At 36.5% G+C, this 19,256-nt stretch overlaps 1 protein-coding gene across 3 annotated transcripts in view; it reads left to right on the top strand.

Annotated features, from left to right (window-relative positions):
- The window catches only part of LOC105053422 (histone acetyltransferase GCN5), a 35,368-nt gene that overhangs the window by 1,611 nt on the left and 14,501 nt on the right, over positions 1 to 19,256 (top strand). Inside the window, exons 2-7 of one of the 3 annotated variants that reach the window (XM_010934557.4) lie at positions 6,151 to 6,215; positions 6,380 to 6,460; positions 8,129 to 8,197; positions 14,772 to 14,940; positions 15,666 to 15,709; positions 16,381 to 16,480. In XM_010934557.4, the coding sequence (XP_010932859.1) occupies positions 6,151 to 6,215; positions 6,380 to 6,460; positions 8,129 to 8,197; positions 14,772 to 14,940; positions 15,666 to 15,709; positions 16,381 to 16,480 (528 nt within the window). Of the gene's footprint in view, positions 1 to 6,150; positions 6,216 to 6,379; positions 6,461 to 8,125; positions 8,198 to 14,771; positions 14,941 to 15,665; positions 15,710 to 16,380; positions 16,481 to 19,256 lie in introns of all 3 variants that reach the window. The other 2 variants (XM_010934556.4, XM_029267102.2) reach the window with 2 other exon arrangements.

Below are 19,256 nucleotides of genomic sequence, written 5' to 3'. Positions count from 1 at the left end.
ATATATATGATATGACCAGAACTAGTTATATTGCGCTAGGATATGCATGTGATTTAAAATTTTAGATTCAAGATAAATAAAATCTAAATTCTAAAAAATTGATAATGAGTAATTTATAATTTTCCTAATGCATTATTTCTCACCTTCATCTTGTGGTTCAAAAGTATCTCCCTTCCTCTTCCCTCAAGTAAAATGTTATTTTAGTACATTAGAGGAGTCTCAAGATATTTTAACAATCAAAAAATACGTATAGAATTGTTCACAAATAGCACGAGGGTTGTAACTCCTGCCATTTGCACAACCTACAGTGGATTATAAAAGGCACCTACTTTTCTTTTCTGATTTAAAGAAATCTCAGAGAAAGCTCCCTGCCTCTCCTCTTTCAATCACTGATTTCTCCAGACCTTATTTTCCAAGCGGAAAACTTTGCCTTATCAACATTATGCTTAAACCTAGCAGTAGCAGTCAGATGAGTATTCCCTGCATCAATAACTTGAAATTATTATGAATATGTTGGGAGTAATGCATATTTGAAATTCAGTACTTTGTGTAATGGTAAGTAAAAGCAACACTACTTTCTCAAAAAAATCTTAAACATGCATTCTAGACTTCTTTGAAATAGGTTACTTAGCTTAACACATGTATAATTGAAGAACACATAGCTTTGCCCTCCTCAAACTAATGCCTAGCTTTGATTTTTAACTTAACGTAATGCATTAAAAAATGGATAGTGAGCATGTAGCAGCTGGGAAGTTTCGTAGCAGAGCGGATAGCAGCCAATTTTTGAAATAATACTACAACATGTAGGTTGAATATAGGATAAAATAACTGGCATTGTAGCATGAATCAATGTTTCCAGTATTTGTATTGGACCCCATACCAGAAGCTTACCAATATAAGTTGGGTTGGTACAGTACACCACTGTACCTATATATGGTATGCTGTTGGAATTAATGCTACAGCTGTATCCTGTGTCGATATGGGGGTGGTTGGGCCTGTGTTGTACTTGTAGGCTATAATATACTGGCTAGTGTGGGTTGGTATTGCAAACACTAGTATGGATGCTATGGTAATCCATTATTTGGTGCATATATACTGATCATAACAAGGTACAACATGTGCAACGTCACATGATTAATCAATGATTTAGTCAAACATCTTCTTATCTAACACGCAAATTTACAAACAACTTTGAGTTGTTTCTTGCTTTGAACCTAAATAGCAACCATCATTTTTCAAAGGCCATGATTTGACCAGGGTTTGACATTTTTGTACTAAAAGCTTTGGATGGAACTGGTTCATTTTTGGAATCTGCATACATAAGAACTCAAAACACATGAATTCTATTATGCTTGCATTCTAGATCTAAGAAAATTGGTTTTGCTCAATCAGGTAAAGATGAAATTGAAACAAGGAGACACTAGAAAATGCTAAAACTATCCTGTTGACTTACTAGCACTTTCAGCCAAAGTTTTTCCTTTTTCCTCTTTTTTGTTTTTAAGGCAAACTAGTTGAACATCAAGGTTTTATAACAAAATTTGAAACCAAAATTTGAATCTTGTACTAGGTTGACAAATTTAAAAAGCTTTCTGAGAAAGGAGTTGGAAATATCAATAAGTTTGAGTATTAATTGATGAATGGGGAGAATTCATAAATTTGCTTTTCTAGTATGGGATGTGATCACTTCAGAAGAGATGAAACCATCATATTTTTTGATCCTACACAAGGTTTTTGTTCTAATCACCTAGCAAAATAAGCCCACTTCTAATGGCTGAATAACTTCTAGCTTCGAATGCAGGTCCATTGTATGATAAATATGTTGAAAGATATTATTTATGGGAAAGAAGGTTGGAAAATCCCTTAAACAGAAGGAAAGATGTATGAAAATTACTATGATATCTCGTATATGGGTGAATAATCAAGTATTTAGTCTTCAGTGCTATTCTTAGACATCATGTCCTTAACTTTTGTAGAGTTTTTTTTTTACTTAGCTTTGCAATCAATTTTATAGCTGATATTGGACATAAAAAACCTAGATTTTAAATTATAAGGAGACATTGCGTAAGTACTAGTAGTCTAGTACCCATTACAAAAAGTTCAGAGTATGGGAACTTAGCTGAAACAAATGATGTTGTACTTCACCATTTCAAAAGTTTCAATCTTATCTCCCAGAAGATTCATGAACATTCAATGTGGTTGTATAGATCTCAATGGTTTTCCCTTTAAGTTACTAGATTGAAAGTAGGAATCTTCAATCCAAAATTTTTTAACCTACTCATGTTAATCTATGACATTACAAATAAATTGCAAGTGGCATAAATAAAAGTCATGATAGAATAGCTTTGAAAGTTTTGCATGAATGTTTGTAAAGCATTGGAGATGACAATACACTTTCTAGATTCATCTTAAAGAGGCATGGGCATGTTGATGCTGGCTGAAGCTCGATGTCATTGTGCTTAACTTTTGTATAGTTGCACCATTATGAGTGACAAACTCGATTAAGTAAACAATGCAGTCTTGGGAAGAAAATCAGTGCATACATTCATAACTAGGTTTGTCGGACTGATATTGGAGGGCAACTGGCCAGCGGCCAATTCGGCATGGTATGGGTCTGCACCATGTCGCTTCAAGGTTCACTGAAACAGGGAGAGCCGGAGAGGGAGGAGAGAGAGAGGAAACGAGAGAGTTGGAGAGGGAGAGGGAGTGAGGGAGAGGGGAAGGGGGAGAGAGGCCAGAGAGAGAGGGCTCAAAAGTTCTCGTTGTTGTCGTTGGGGGATAAAGAAGAGGGAGAGGGAGGAAGGGGGAGGGCTGAGGGAGACCCTAACCCTAACCCTGAAAAAGAGATAGAGAGGGAGGGAGAGGAGGAGGGACATTTACTGGTGATGATCAAGTAGGTAGGGAGGAAGATCAAGCGGGGGGGAGGGTGCTTCCCTTGTGTGAGCTAGGCTATAAGGAGATTGTGAGGTGTCTATCGAACTGATGGGCAAAGGGAGGGCCGTCCTATTTAATCATGGCTAAAGTTGGGTTTTTTTCTTCCCTCAGCCTGTTTACTGAGCTCACAGGATGAATCATTTTGGTTCCCTGTTCGATTCAGTACGCTCCAAATTAGGCTGTTTGCCATGGTATTGCCAATACTAATTCATAAAAATGGATCTATATGCTCTCGCCAAGATGCCTCTTAATTTAAATGTACCAACAAGAGCTAGTAAATCTAGGATTAGCACTAAAGACCTTAACAACTTGGAGGTTGTTGCCTTAGACTTAGGTGGATATGGATGCGTAATTTTTTTACTTATAGGTCGCATAAATGTAGGATCCCTCTAATCCAATTAGCCACGTACTCAAGAACTTTTTACCCAATATCTTGTGCTTAGCACCTTTATCTTTAAGTTTATTGAGGGAATGGAAAGGTTCTACCTTTCCTTACTAAGTGAGCAATTGGAGGGGGGGGTTGCTAGCTTCATTGGTTCAAGAAGCCTTGGGGAAATGTATCTAGCCTCTCTCCTCTCCATTCTCTTCATGCATAAGTTTCAGGAAAGGAGGCAACTTGGCATGCGTGTGGCATAATATCCTCTTATACTTTGTTTTTATTTGTAGGAGATCGAGAAGGAAACTAGCTGCTTCTTGACCTCCTCCATGTGTAGGGTCAGGAGAGAAAACAACCCTTCTATCTCTTAATTTTATCTTTAGTTAAACAATCAGTCTTAATAAAAGGAAAGATAGCTAGTTTTCATGGTGAAATTTCACTTTCTTTTACTAATACCTAAATGACTCATCCAACATTCAGTTACATTTTACTAGGGGCATGATGAACAGCATCAATGCCTTGATAGCCGGGTGTGAAAACTACTCAGACTATGAAATGAATCCTAAGTCAGTACTTGTAACTCAAGTTTGCTCTTCATAGGAATTATTGGTAAATAAAAGATTTATAAATCAGTTCTAACTGGTTGGGACAAAGTGTAATGGTATAATACTAATGGCATGACTTTTTTTTTTTGTCAAGGATAAATGCTATTGTAAACAGTCACTTTTCAGTTTTTACTGTTAAAGTTCTAAAAAACTTCTATTTTGGTTTTTGGATTTGTATTGCACTATAAGTTGTATTCCATATTTTTATACTATATATACTACATACAACATGAGAGGTCTCTTCAACCTTACTTTGTCCATAAGCATTAGCCTTCTCTTCTTTTCATGAAATGGGAGAATAGTAATGCTAATGATTATCAGATATTTATAAGCAGCCTAATCTGGAAAAGAAAATAATCTGAATGCCAAAAGGAACAATCAATCCCAAATACATATCTTGCCTATTGATGAATGAAGCAAGAAATTGTGTAGCATACCATTTCAAAGGGGTTCTCTGTCCTATTCTATTCTGCAAGCCCCTGTAGCAGAACATTAAGGATGTCAATTTTTGATCAGAAGCCACCAGCCACCCCAAATGAATGGTTTTGGTGGGGGCTTTTGATAATCAGGTTGGGTTTTGGTTTCTTGAACTTGATTATAAATGGTTTAATTTTGGGTTTGGCATCTAGATATGATGGAGCCTTAAAATCTGGAGAAGGATTCCTTTGCCATCTGAAAATAGCCTAACAAAATCTGAACCAAAGCACATGACTTTAAGCTCAAAAATATGACCCATGGTAGAATCTATTGTAGCTTGAAGTGTTGCAAATAATTGCAACAGTTTTATCTCAAATCTGGTGTTGACAGTGTTGTTCTGTCAAAATAGCAATACTCTGCTTGACATTGTGATGGTCCCTTAGAGCTCACTGTGAAAATATAACGAGCAGTGAAGGGAAGATTGAAAATGGATAAAAGAAAAACTTTAGAAGGATTAGAGATGAAGAAAGGAATAAGAGAAGAAGATGCAGAGTCAGAGAGAAGATAACTAAGAAAAAGAAAGAGATTAGAGGAAGAGAGATAGGTAGAAGAGAGACAAGGGGGAAGGGGGCCTGAGGCCTGTTATTCCCACATAAAATAACTCACATACAAGACCAACATTTATCACCATCTGCTGGCCTCAAAGGTCATATTTGCAGACTAACTGATCTGTTTTTCCAACCTAACTAGGACTCTCTAAATAGGAACTAAATCTTAGAACAATCAGTGACTGATACCCTTCAGCCAGCCACGTTTGCTACTCCTTATGGAACTCCGAAATCAGGAAAACAAACAGCTACTAATCCTTGTACCTTTTGTTTCAGCTGGCCACTTAATAACTTTCCACTGAGTCTAATTAGGACTCTTAAAAGGAAGCTAATCTTCCTTCTATTGGGCACCTCAATTCTTAGTTATTTGAGCTCCATTGCATCTCAGTACAAGCCTTAAAATCTGGAAAAAGATTCCTATTGCAATCTGAAAATAACCTAAAAAAACCTGAACCAAAATACATGGCTTTAAGCTCAAAATTACGACCCATGGTAGCTCTTTTGGTTGGTGTTAGCTGCACCATATAGTTGCTGGTTAATTGTTAAGAGAAAGAACAAAAAAAAAAAAAATGCTGGAAGGAAACATGGAACAGATAATGTGTTCAGGATCTATCATGTTTTATTCTCCACTTTATTTTCTCCTCCTCTCTCTTTATTTTGATGCCCAACCATAGATTCCCTCTTGTTTTCATTATTTCATATTCATGTTTTAAGATTTATTTACTGACAAGAGAAGTTTAAACTAGGTGGGTGGTTGTGTACAGGTCCATATAAATATACATCGGTGGTTATGGTTTTACTTTTTCTCAACCTGATCATAGACGGGTTGGTTATGGGCTGAAAGATATTTGACCTGATCTAGTTTGACCCTTCTCAACCATTACCAGCCTGATCTATTGCTAACCCTACAAAACGTATAGAATGGATCTCCACGTATGCCTTTCTTGGATCTACTTTAACCCTTCTTTAAATTACATTTATAACTGAAATCATACATGGTTTTGTTGCACAAAGCCATTGATCAACTCTAATGTTCAAACAGTTCATGAAAAATTATAAGAAACCACACATAAACACATAAACCATAACCCTAATTATAATGATGCCTCCTTGGAGACATTCGCTAAAATTGGAGTAACCAATCTTGTTTTAGTAGTTATAGTTTCCCATTTAAACTTTTGTTGAGCCAACCATCTAGTTTTTTTTTTTGTAGGAAGATGCTGGAAGACTCAAATTCTTGTGTTATGCAAATGACGGGGTAGATGAACACATGATCTGGTAGGTGTTTGACTTTCATCTTCTATTATTCTTCTGTAACATTGCCTGCATGGTATGTAATGCTAATTATTTTTATGCTAATGATAACTTTAATTCTTACATAAAATCTATGGTAGTTCTAGAAGTTGTCATTGGTTTTTCCTTTTTTTTTTTCCATACTTCAGGTTGATAGGATTGAAGAATATATTTGCTAGGCAACTTCCTAACATGCCCAAGGAGTACATTGTCCGCCTTGTTATGGATAGGTAAACATCCAGAATTTCGTGTAGAGATAATTTTGTAGAATACATAACTAATATATTGCTTGCTTTGCTCAAGTTTATGAATGTCTGATCTCCTGAAGTTCTGTTACTTCATTTCCATGGGCAGTGTCTTTTTTTTTTTTTTTTTGACATGAATAAGCATAGTATCTTTATTCACCATTTATTAAAAAATTGTATGTGATGCTCATGCCCTTTTACCCTTTTTTTAAAAATCTTATCCTCGTTACAATGCTCCCCCCTCCTTTTCTTTGACTAATTCTTAGTTCAATCAACTGGGATGACTATCATTGATTCTGCAAAAATTACCCAAAGAAGAGGTTAAAGTACACTTACTGGCCATACATGCACATGTACATATGCAGACTTATATGTGTATATGTGTGTGTGTGTGTGTGTGTATTTATTTATAGTTATTTGTATTTAATGGGTGTATTAACTTATTCTTGAAAAGGCGCGCAGCTAGTGAAAGTAGCATAAGTTTAGATTTAAATATATGTCATGCTAACAAAATAGGATGGTCTTTTCATTGGTTTATTGATACATAAACCTAGCTTTTAGATTGCCTTACTATGTCTAAATATAAACATGTTAAATTATTGTAAGAAATGGGTGAAAGATAACTTTGCTCCACTTAAGACATCAGAGGAAAAGTGAATGATGAGATCTCCATAAAGATCCATGTTTTATGCCAATATTCCTGTAGTTGAATGTGATGAGCATTTCTGGCATGCTTCTTTTGTTGGCCACAATGATGTAGGAACTACTTGGAAGAGGAAGAGGGTAAACTGCATTTAAATGAAAATGAGTGTTTGAACTTTGAACACTTTTTTCATGTTCGCAATGGTTCATGAAGTAGAACTTAATCTTTAGATTATTGTGTTATGGACTTCTCTACTTGACACAAACCTGCAATGAGTTTGGAATTTTTGAGAATTCCTTATGAGCATCCTGTAGAAAGAATTCCTATGCATTCCAACGAGGAATTGGAAGACCTTAGTGAAGCAAAATATCCTCATTCACCTCCAAAATTTATGAAAAAAGTCCTCACTTGCTAAACAATCTTTATCTTGTCTCCCCTAAATAACCATGTAATATGTATGTGGTCAAAAGTTTTTGAACATGGCTCCCTAATAACCAGGATTGCAGATAAAAGGAAACACGAACCAACACTAATTATGCTAGTGGATTGCAAGAAGGCTTTTTTTGATTGCTTTGTTCCATATCCTCTACATCCTTTATTCTGCATTATGAAGATAAGGTGTCTGCTAGATGTGCTAGGAAGATCATTTGTCCTTTTACTTATAAGTCAACTACTGAAGGCTAGGCTAATAACAAGTCGGGCTAATATTCGAACATGAAAACAATTACAGACCTGTTGCTTCTCAACACCTGCATTATATATCAATAATGCAATTACTTGCACAACTTAATGACCTCTGTATTCATCCTTATTTTTTCATTAAATGAAGTCTTCTCTAATCAATCCTAATCGTTGATTCATGTGTATGATGGTGGATGTACACAGCTTTCCTTACATTTTTTCAAGTCCATTTTGATCAGTAACGTGACACTGATATCAACATGTTTAGGTGTCAGCTTCCAGTTGTTTCTTTTTAACCTGTTCAATTTTCTTTGTGAATGTGTCAGAAGCCACAAGTCTATGATGGTTATCAGGCATAATCAGGTTGTCGGGGGCATAACATACCGCCCATATATCAGGTAAAACTAATAATCTGTATCTTATCTCTAGGTTGTTTTTCATTCTTACTAGAGTGAAGATGCTAACAACTTGTTTATTATATTATTGGAGCTACTTGCTTTATGATACTTGACTGAGAAAACAGTAGAAGCACAGTTTTTATGATCGAGCAATATCAAAACAGCCATCAAGGAGCTCTCTGCTCAATATATTCAGCCTGTCTGACATTGCTTAGAATATGGAAGGTTGAACCATCCCGAACCGTCAGGTTTGGGGTGTGCCGAACCTTACCAGTAGTGGACTAGGACAGTTCCAGCCTTCAAAAAAAAACATCAATGTGGAACTAGAGGAGAGAGAAGGAAAGAGAGGAAAAGAGAGAGAGGGAAGGAAAGGGAGAAGGGGAAACAACCTCCAGAGACTGCCAAAGGGCCGACGAGGCCACTGCTGCCGTTATCGAGGCAATGGGCCTCAATCCGAGCCAACATAGCTCGGGGGAGAGTAGAAGGAAAGAGAGGAAGGGGGGAGAGAGAGAGAAGGAAAAGGAGAGGGAGAAACGATGTCTGGAGGCTGCTGGAGACCGCTGGAGAGCTGCTGGAGGTGCTGTGGAGGCCATGGGCCTCCATTTGATTAAAATAGGGGCTTCAACTCTTGTTTCTTTTTTATTTAATCTATCAAGTGAAGTCGGCAACTCTATTGCCAACTTTTCGTTATTTTATTTAGAATCTCTTGACCATGATGCGCTGTATTGGCTTGAATCGGGCGGTTTAGGAAATATACCAAACCGAACTACCTAAAAATTTGGCCCAATTTAGACGTAAAAAAATGGGCGGACACCAAACCAATGTGAACCGCTAGGAGCTGAGTAGTGCGGAGTGGAACCAGCTCGAATTGGTCGGTTCGCACCGGTTTGGATGGGTGAACTGGTCTCTCCCCTCAAATAATAGAAGATAGAGGCCATGAGAAGCTCATTTGCTTCTCATGCCTCTCTCTTTCAAAATCCAGTAAAATCCCTCCAATAAACCCATGCTTCAACAAGAAAATGTTAGATCCAAGCTATTTTGAAGGTAACCCACTCTCCCTCTCTCAATTTCTTTGTTTTTTTTTCTTTTTGAGGCCTAAAATCCGCAAAAAAATGAAAAAAAAGGGTAGGTCATGCTAAAATTTTTAATTTTGGCATGATTTCATGATGTGCTATGGATTTATGAATGGTCTACACTATGAGACTAAAATCTTTACTTTTGTTAAATATATTTTTGATTTAAGAAGCATATTTTCATATTAAAAAAATTAAAAAAATAAAATAAAATTAAGAAAAAGAACTATAAAATTAGAAGCTTATTTAGAGGCATGTAAGCTACACTCTACCTAAATTTGGTGTCCGTTTATTCAAGTTTGGATGCAATCATGTGCATGGTGGTATAAGTTCAAATTTGAATAAAATTGAGAAATAAGTAGCCTTTCATGCATGTCCATGAGATTAGAAAAATATATGTAGCATTCATGGTTCTATATGAATTTGAGCTCAAATTAAATTTTTGAAATTTTTGAATTAAAAATTATTTTGTTAATTTAAAAAATTATTAAAAAATCTAAATAACACCAAAAAATTATGAAAAATTAAAACTATGTATTACACGATTTAGAAGTATTTTTTGAAGTAAATATATTTTTCATAATGATGAAATCTTATTATTTTTAAATAATTAATAAATCAACATGCTTTTTCATTGAGGAAAAGGAAGGATCTAGAGCGCAACATTGGTTGAGATCTTGTGCAAATACTTTTGAATCGGCACCACTAGAGATGTAACAGAGTTCGAGAGAGGAGGGATAACCAAGTTGAAACAATACTTAATTGATAGTTACTATGACATATCTATGTATTGGAAATACCTACAGAAAGTCTAGCGGTTGATGAAGCACTTTGTTGACTTCAAAATAGCGAAGGAGAGGGTTGCCAAGAAGAAGATGGAGGTCGATTGGATGGCAGAGCCACCTTCTTCTCACTCCAACGAGTTAGAGGAAGCCTCCATTGCAGATGACGAGGAGACATGGATCTAGGCTATCATTCAAACGAGCTTGAATGATCAGTGGTAGTAGGATGAGGTGGCCAAGCATAGGGCTTGATTTGGGCCGTTACATTATGAGTCAGATTTTGATTTTGCGATCGATGGGGGAGAACTAGAGTTCAGAAGGACCTCTTCAATTAGGGAGGCTGTTGGTAGAGGTGGTCGTATTGCATCTATTTTAAAGGTTTTGGCAACAGAAAAGTCCTCTAAAGAGATTCCACCAGGAGCCCCCATCTATGATTTATATCAACATACCTTTTCCGACAGAGATTGGAAGCAACAAAAAGTTGATGGCATGCTGAAGAAGGATAAGAAGGATATATGGCAAGCTATAGGATTCTAGTTTCACTTCAGCCACATCCCAGCGAATGCGATAGCTAACATCCCAGCGAATGCGATAGCTAACACATACTGTAAGTTTCCCATTTTCTTCGTATAGGTTGTTGGTCTAGGTGTAGATCCTACAGGATCAAAGATCATATATGGTGAGCTTCTTAACAATAATGAGGAGCTATAGAAGTAAGTTGCATCATATTAGAGCAAGTGGTCTATATATGGACTGATGGTGATATATAATGGTTGGATCAGTCCGACCAGACAGAGCATCCACTTCTTGATACACCGTGACAATATTTTTCAAAAGTTAATGTTTTAGATCCAATGCACGATACCATGTACATCCTTAGATTGGAGGAAGTGATTGATCAGGTAGGAGAGAAAAATATTATGTGATAATGGGTCACAGTATAAGGCCATCGAGAAGGTCTTGATGGAGTAGTGGCCACATGTTTTCTGGACTCTATATGCTGCACATTGTATTGTCCTCAAGTTAGACATTGAGAAGCTTCACAGGGTGCAATAGGAAGTGGCGACAGCCCAATCTGTCATCAGATTTACTTATAACTATATATGGATCCTATCACTGATGAATAGATACATAGGAAGAGAGATTTTGAGACGAGGTGTGACACAGTTGGCTACAAACTATATTGTACTTGATAGCCTCCTTAAGAGAAAAGTAGGTATGCATAGATGTTTGTTAGTGCCAAATGGTAGGAGAGCAAATATATGAAGGTTGGCACTAAGAGTAATATGGAAAACTTGGTGATGAGACAGATGTTCTGGTAGGGAGCTGAGAAGATAGTAGGGACTTGCATCTAGCAGGTAAGTAAGAAGTCAAGAACATTAAAAATTTGATCGCTCTTGTACAATTTTACTCAAACAATTACTAACTCTATCTGAAGCCTACTATCTAAACTCAAGATTCTAATACACCGTACTTGGGATAGAAATGGATGAGGAACTTCTGACTGTCTTGCGTAATGTGATATACAAGATAGAGTCTGATTCAAAAGTCACAATCCTAGATCTATAGAAGGTAAGATAGCTTAAGTGGCATGCTTTTGTTAACTTAATTCTATCTTCAATCGTTAACATATTATGACATGTATCTCTTTAATAGACAGATATTTAGGGAGGGCACTGACAACTTTTAAGTCTTGATAGTTGTCATAAATAGGAAAAAGATAAAAATATTAGATATCAGCGATAACTATTACTTGACGTTAGATAGTTACTAATATGATACTATCTTATATATAATTTTCTTTAATGTTTTTGTAGCTAAATGATGGATTTATTTTGATTTGTTGACAAAAATTCTTAAGTAGCTACCCAGATTCTTTCCCAAACAATCTCCTTGAGTGGCTGTGAGAACATCTGGTCCACTTTTGCCCTCATATACTAGAAACAGAGGAACCATCTGACATAGAAGCATCTTAACAATCTCGTATATGTTTACTGCAATCTGAGGTTGAGGCTAAAATACGTTCAGAAGGAAGTGAAGCTGAAGTACTTGGATTTGATCCATAATGTATTTGTTCATGATGAGGAAGATCCGATGGCTTGTGGGCCAATAGTAGGAGTTGGAGCTTGATGAGTCAGGATCGTCTTTACGATCGGTTCAATTTTTCAACTAGTGAGGCTAGGCTGGATGCAGAGTGATTGGCAGATTGCAACATTCTATGTAGGCTTCCAACTAATCAACCATAGCCAGAGCGTTCATTAGGGAGTCAATTATCACCTGACTCCATGTTCAAGACATCCAGAGATATGACCAAGAGTTGCTTAAATGAGGCCAGCATGCTATCTAATTATCTCAGATGTTAGGATGATATCCATCCTCCCAGCATAGCCAAACAGAGAGGGGTGTGGAACTAAAGCATGCAGCTGCTCACCATAGCTCAAAGGAAAAGAAAAGATAGTTGCAACCTTGATAGAGAGTAGAGGAATCAGTTTACTCAGATTCAGAGACTAAGGAGAGAAGCGATGACGGTTTTGATGGTCAGGGATCCGGTAGCTAGAGAGTGGTGGATATGAGATCACTGTTTATGAGACAGCCATATGATGGTCTTCGATTCACCTGTGAGTCCTAATTTGTGCATACGACACAGGATAGGGTTATGATGCATGAGCTGGTAGAGCCAATGAGGATACAATTGCATATAGGAGATGGATTTTTTGAGGTCATTTAGGACACATTGCAGTTGCAGATGACGTTGCACATGGAGTATTATCTATAGACGTATCGGATTCTGAGTCATATGCTGGATTCTATTACCCACAGTCATAGACAGCTTTTGATCCATATAAATATGGGTATAGCGCACTGAGCATCATTTTTCAATGGCTACTGTCTTGTGCAGTCCAGAGCAACTTATGGGTCGGATTTTACTGTCGGCATATTCGGATGGGCCACTCTACAACCACATATTAGCCAAAGGGATCTCTCAAATAGATCCGAGATTGGTTATAATTTAGAGTGCATACCTTATGAAATGAGCATACATGACTATAACGTTGATTGGTTAGAGAGGTGGGTTGATGTGCCTCCTGATTATGCTAATGATCTTGGGCATTTACGAGAGACATCGCCACTTAATGAGATTCTAGGTGTTTATGTATATGTTGTCCTTTAAATACATGCAATTGATTGTCTCATTTTATGTTTTGTATCTCAATAATTCATTTGAGGATATTTCACTCAATGAGATTGCAGAAATTGGCATTACTATTAAATCATCCTAAATTGTATATATCACAACACCATTCACAAATCCACCACTACCATTGTTAGTTTCCACCTTCTCAAACTTGGGATTCATCTAGGGCATTTCTTTTGATTTTGTTTCTGTGCGATGCCATGGTGATACAGAAAATCACTCCAACACATCAAAAAGCATCATTTAGGTTGTACCAGAGTTATAGAAACATAGAAAAACATCAAACTAGATTCAAAATCATTCAAAAAAGCCAAAACAATTGATTAGTTTTTATTAAAACCTAAAAAATTGAAAAGCAAAAAAATGGCGTGATGGTTCAGAACCAACACACCATGGCGTACCCCATGTTGGTATGGTACCATACCGGATCGGTGGCCGAGCAGTATGGATCCTGATACTAGTTCGGCAAACCTTGCTCTTGACCTACCATTACTCTTTTTAGTTGCTAAAAGTAGAATTAGTTTTGCTACTATTTGTTCTTGATTGGATGTTCACATGTTGCCCTTCTGCTTGGTTTATGCTCCAGGTTTGCTATCTTGGTACCAGACCTATAATGGTACCATCTTCATGTAGTGTTTTGTAAGCCTAGTACAAGAGTCAGTTTGGCATATTGATACTCGGTGGTCGGTACACCTTATACCATGTACGGATTTGACACCAGTCCTCAGTAGCATAGACTAGTATGGCGTACCGTATGAAATATATTAAAGCAGAGCAACTGGCAATCAGGGCTGCAATGAGCTAGCATGGTTACTCATCATCTGTATTCTTCTAAACATCAACTAGATTTCAGGCTAGGCTGGGTTTGGGTTGTGGCTTAGGGAATCAACCTAACCTGATAACTGTAGTTCGATAATTGGCTTCCAATCCGACCATATTAATTTTGATCCAAATTATGTTCTTTTTGTGAATTTTATTCTTCTCTTGTGGCCAAAGTGGAGAAAATTCGTCAAAGTTAGTTACTTGTGTCTGGTACCATTCCAGTGCCACCAGACCAATGAATTCTGGTCATACATTTGCACAGTCATCTCAGTAGACATCTCAAAAAATATTTTTTTTCATCTCATAAATGCTGATGTCTTCTCTACCAAAAACAACTGTTGATACATCAAAAGGGTTTCATTATATTTTTTATTGGACAATTGGGAAATATATTTTGAAATATGAACATGATACAGTTATAGATCATGCATGGTTGCTCAAGCCTAAGTGTGAAAACATATTGTTTATTTTTTCCTGCTTCCATTTTATAATGTTTATTTTCTTAGAAATCTGTTCCTCTAAATGACTGGGGCATTTTTTTTATTTATATCTAATCTTATATCATCTCATTCTATATTTGAACTTCTAAAGTAATGAAAAATGTTCAAGGTCTCCTTTTCATCTGTCATAGTACAGTGATTCTACTTGATATCAATCTGCATGATTTTGTCAAGTAACATATTATCTTTGATTGCTTGCAGTCAGAGATTTGGAGAGATTGCATTTTGTGCAATCACAGCTGATGAACAAGTCAAAGGCTATGGCACAAGACTCATGAATCACTTGAAACAACATGCTCGTGATGTTGATGGGCTTACTCATTTTCTAACTTATGCAGACAATAATGCTGTTGGCTATTTTGTAAAGCAGGTATGCTTATCCTACTCAGCTATACACCCACCACACAAAAAAGGAAGGAAAGAAAGAAAGTTCTCTTTTATATGCTATATATGCATGCATATATGGTTAAGTTGATTTTGGCTCATGATCACAATGTTACCAAGCCGTAAGCTGTGTTCTGGTTGTAGCTTCCATTAATCTTTGCATTCACTTCACATCTTAAGGAACTCAATCTCTTTCTTTTTTCTTTTCCTGCTGATGGACATGAATCCTTGTTTTTTGTGTACTTAGTTTGGAAAAGTTATTGTACCCAACAAATGGTGAGGACAGTGATTAGCATTTTTGTTCATCACATCTTGACAATGGATCATTTTTGGCTTTTAGTTAAGGTGGTATCCTACTACTGCTACTGTGTGTGTGTGTGTGTGCAGACGCATGCATGTGCACATGCGCATGCGAGTGTATGCATGCACCACTCACATGGAGATGGTGTCTTGTTTGAGCTTTTCAAGACTGATCTTGTGATAAACGTAGCTTCTCTGCTGCTTCACATCACACACTTGAAAGCTGCTCATGTTTTCTGTTTATGCAGGTTGTACTGGTAATCTGTTTATACTTGTAATGTAGTTTTCTGACTTTCCTTTTCTCTGCTATCATCAGCATTATTATTCTGATAATTCAATTGTAAAGTCACAAATACGCTCATGGACCAATTGGATTTAGTATCATACTCATTATTTGATCTGTTCTTATAGGGCTTCACAAAGGAGATCACATTGGAGAAAGAAAGATGGCAGGGGTATGGATATTATTTTGTCTATATGGCTTTATAAGCTTGGCTTGCTTCTGAAGACTTATATGCCTATTGGCAATTTTGTAATGTAGCTTTCCCCCATCCTTTTGGTTTGCTTCCTTCTAGCTTCACTAAAAGCTGAAATAATCTTTACCCAGATTTATCCTGAACCTTGTCACTAGTTCTCACATATTTTACATGACAATTATGAGACTGGTCTTCTGGTATTAAAACACTGTTGACTCATTTTCTAGTGTCCTCCAACATTGTCTTTATTATTTTGGTTCTTCATTAATTCATAAAACGTCAAACATACTGTTTTTATGTTGGTTTCATGATAGTTACTCAGGTTCTAAATACCGGTACCGAGCCTTGTAACGTTTTTATGTTGGAACGATGTGGCATTGGTACAGTACCAGTACCGATGATGTGTACCAAAACTGACATATTCTAAAACTCAAAAAACCACCTGTCAGATCAATAGGATAACCTACCGGTACATATTGGTATGGAGCGATACATATCGATATGGCTGGTACATACTGGTACAGTTGTTTGGGCATCCGGGCACCCATATCGATGCTGGTTTCGCACGGAATGGGTGGTACCGGTCATACCATCCCATTTTGGCGGTATCATGATGTTTACCTTCTACCTTTGTTATTTGTACATTTTAGGTATATCAAAGACTATGATGGAGGCATACTAATGGAATGCAAAATTGATCCGAAGCTTCCATACACTGATTTGGCCACAATGATTCGTCGGCAAAGGCAGGTAAGTTGAAAGATGCTGCTTCACATGGACAAAAACCTTTTTTTTGTCTTTTTGGTTGACTTAAGAAGCAATTTCTGTCGAAGGTCAGGTCTTCAAAGGTGAAAAGTGTTCTCTGATCCATAAATTGTTACCTTCCAAGTCCTCAACCCATTTTTGTGTTATTTTATTTTTTTTTTAACCTTCATCCAAATCCTATAATTTTTTTTTATTGGAATCCTATTTGGCTAAACCATTTTGAATTATTCTTTCTCACTTCTTTTTCCCTTTTGTTTGCGTTACTGTTATGAATTCTAAAATGTGCATATTTTTGAACTCATCCTTGTTACCCGACACATCCATCTCAATATCCTTGTATATACTGTGCTCTTTCATGTTCATATACCCGTTATTTGCTCCACATTGTTTCCGTTGATTTCATTTTAAGTGTCTTTGCTATCTGATGATCAAATGATGCTCATGTGCATCTTTTCTTCATCTATTCGTAGAGCATATTTATTTCCATCTCTTTTTGCATTATAATAAATTGTTGGTATAAAGAATTATTTGTTTGGGAGATTTCATGTTGGCTACTTCAAATCAATTATCTAGTTTCGACATTAAACCATAAACATAACCAACTAACATTATATGGACCCTAGTCGTAACCTTTACTTAGGTAATAGCTTTTCTGTATGGTTGATGTTACTTTCACACCTAAGTCTGTTAATCCTATACTAGTAATAGCTATTGCTACCATGATTTTATATAAGTTTTTGGTAACATTTATGATTTGGTTCTTCTCCATTCAAAAGTAAATAGAAATAACAATACTAGTTTCACTCTTTACTACGATTTATGGTATAATATCATTCTCTGTTTAAATTTTCTTGCTGATTGGAGGAATCTGATTTATAGTAATTGTTGGGTACGTCTGTGCATAAATGTGAGGATAGAGATTCTCCATCCGCTTCTTGTAAGGAAATTTGCTTCTGGTTTTAATTTGCCATTAAACAAAGCTTTGCTTTTCATTTATGAGGTGGTGGTCTCCAACATTTTTTTTGGGAACAATGATTTGCAGCTGTGATCTATTCATTTGTGTGAATGTAACTCATACAGTTGGGAAATTCCCTGAAAGATAAACTGAAACTAATAATACTGGGCACTCTTAGGCCGTGGGATCCTACATTGTTTAATTTAATCGCCATGTTGTCAAGCATGCAGACTCTGAGAAGAAGTTCATGTGTTTGTCTTATGAGGATTTATAATTGGTTCATATCATCAATCATGTTTGCAATGCATACTGTGTTGCATGACTGCCAACATGATGCTGAGATTTGCATCTTACCAGCTTATATCATTATCTATCAACCCAAATCAGAATATATATAGTATATCACAACAAAACCTCACCATTCAAACTTGCAAGGGCTGAGCCACAAATAAATCCTGACATAATCAAAGTCAAATGTGTCATTTGACTCCCTTTGTTTCTCTATCCCCTCCTAAATCTCTGCTACTCTTTCAATTATTTTTTTTTATTATTTATTATTTGATCCAAAATAATGTGAGCTCCAAATAGTAGACGGTTATGGTTTTAATTGTTCCTGAATCACGATAATGTAAACTAATATTAGTTTGTGTATTGGTGTTCTTTATATAGTCTAATATTCATGTCCGTAATTCATTAGCTGTCAACAGCCATCTACTACGGATTAGACTGGATTGATTAAAATATGTGAGCCAAAACATTTCAACATTTTCTTAGCAAGAAACAAATAATAGCCTGGTCCATATTTATATCTTAGTTGCTTATTGTTATACAATATTTCAAAATTTGTGTCAGTGTAGGCTGTGTGCTGGCACAATATAGTATAGTGGGCTTACTCTTGCTAGTTTTAACCGCCATGTGGATCTATGTGATAAACCAACCCCAAATAGTTGGGAAAAGGCTAGATAATTACAGTATGGTGCACGTATATGATACTTCATGTTGTATCATTCATATCATAATTTTACTAGAAGCCTATCTCATTATGTCGTATGGAGGTCAATACAATGGATAATATCTGAGAAGAGATGCTTTTTGGTTTTATGGTTTGTTAGGGTGAGAGAATCAATTATGGCTGTATCCTTTGAGCATGCTTCTTAACTAGGGTGTTTCTATGTTTTCAGCCTTCTTTGCAAATGCATGATCGGTCTCTCTTGGTGGCATTACCATGGAACTTTCTAGGCATCAAATTGGGTTCGACTTGACTGGAATTCCTTTGCATATGTGGTGAGAAAGCTTTGTAACAAATTACTAATCTTTTGGGATGGTTTGAGAGATTGCATTGGAGATGATGGATGGATGTTTGTCAAAGCTATCCATTTATAGCCCAAGTGGCTGTTGATATATCTGCTATGTTATGTGGTTCATTGTTTTGTTTTCTAAGGTTAGCAACAAATTCTTTTCTTTAGCCAATTATTCGTGATTTGTAGAGAGAGCAATGGAGAAGGTACTAGAGTGCATGAATTTGAATAAACATACGATAGGATTGACCTATGACTTAGGCCTAACTCATAGTATTGACCGAGATGAAGATATGTACAAAGTTCAGTGGCATGGGAAAAATCGGAGAATTAAGTAATGAGATACATGAAGTCAAATTTAGCGTTGTTAAGCTGGGGGGGGGGGGGGGTTGGCGGGCGACAAAGGTTCAGTAATGAGGTTGTGAAAACATGTCCAAGGGTTTCTTGTAGGTAGAAGACAAGCTGGTATTTTTAGTGGATTTACACCACCAAGACTTGTCTAGCCCTC

Source organism: Elaeis guineensis, chromosome 10 (assembly GCF_000442705.2).
Source record: "Elaeis guineensis isolate ETL-2024a chromosome 10, EG11, whole genome shotgun sequence".
Classification (NCBI taxonomy): domain Eukaryota; kingdom Viridiplantae; phylum Streptophyta; class Magnoliopsida; order Arecales; family Arecaceae; genus Elaeis; species Elaeis guineensis.
This window is presented reverse-complemented; position numbering and strand designations above follow the sequence as displayed.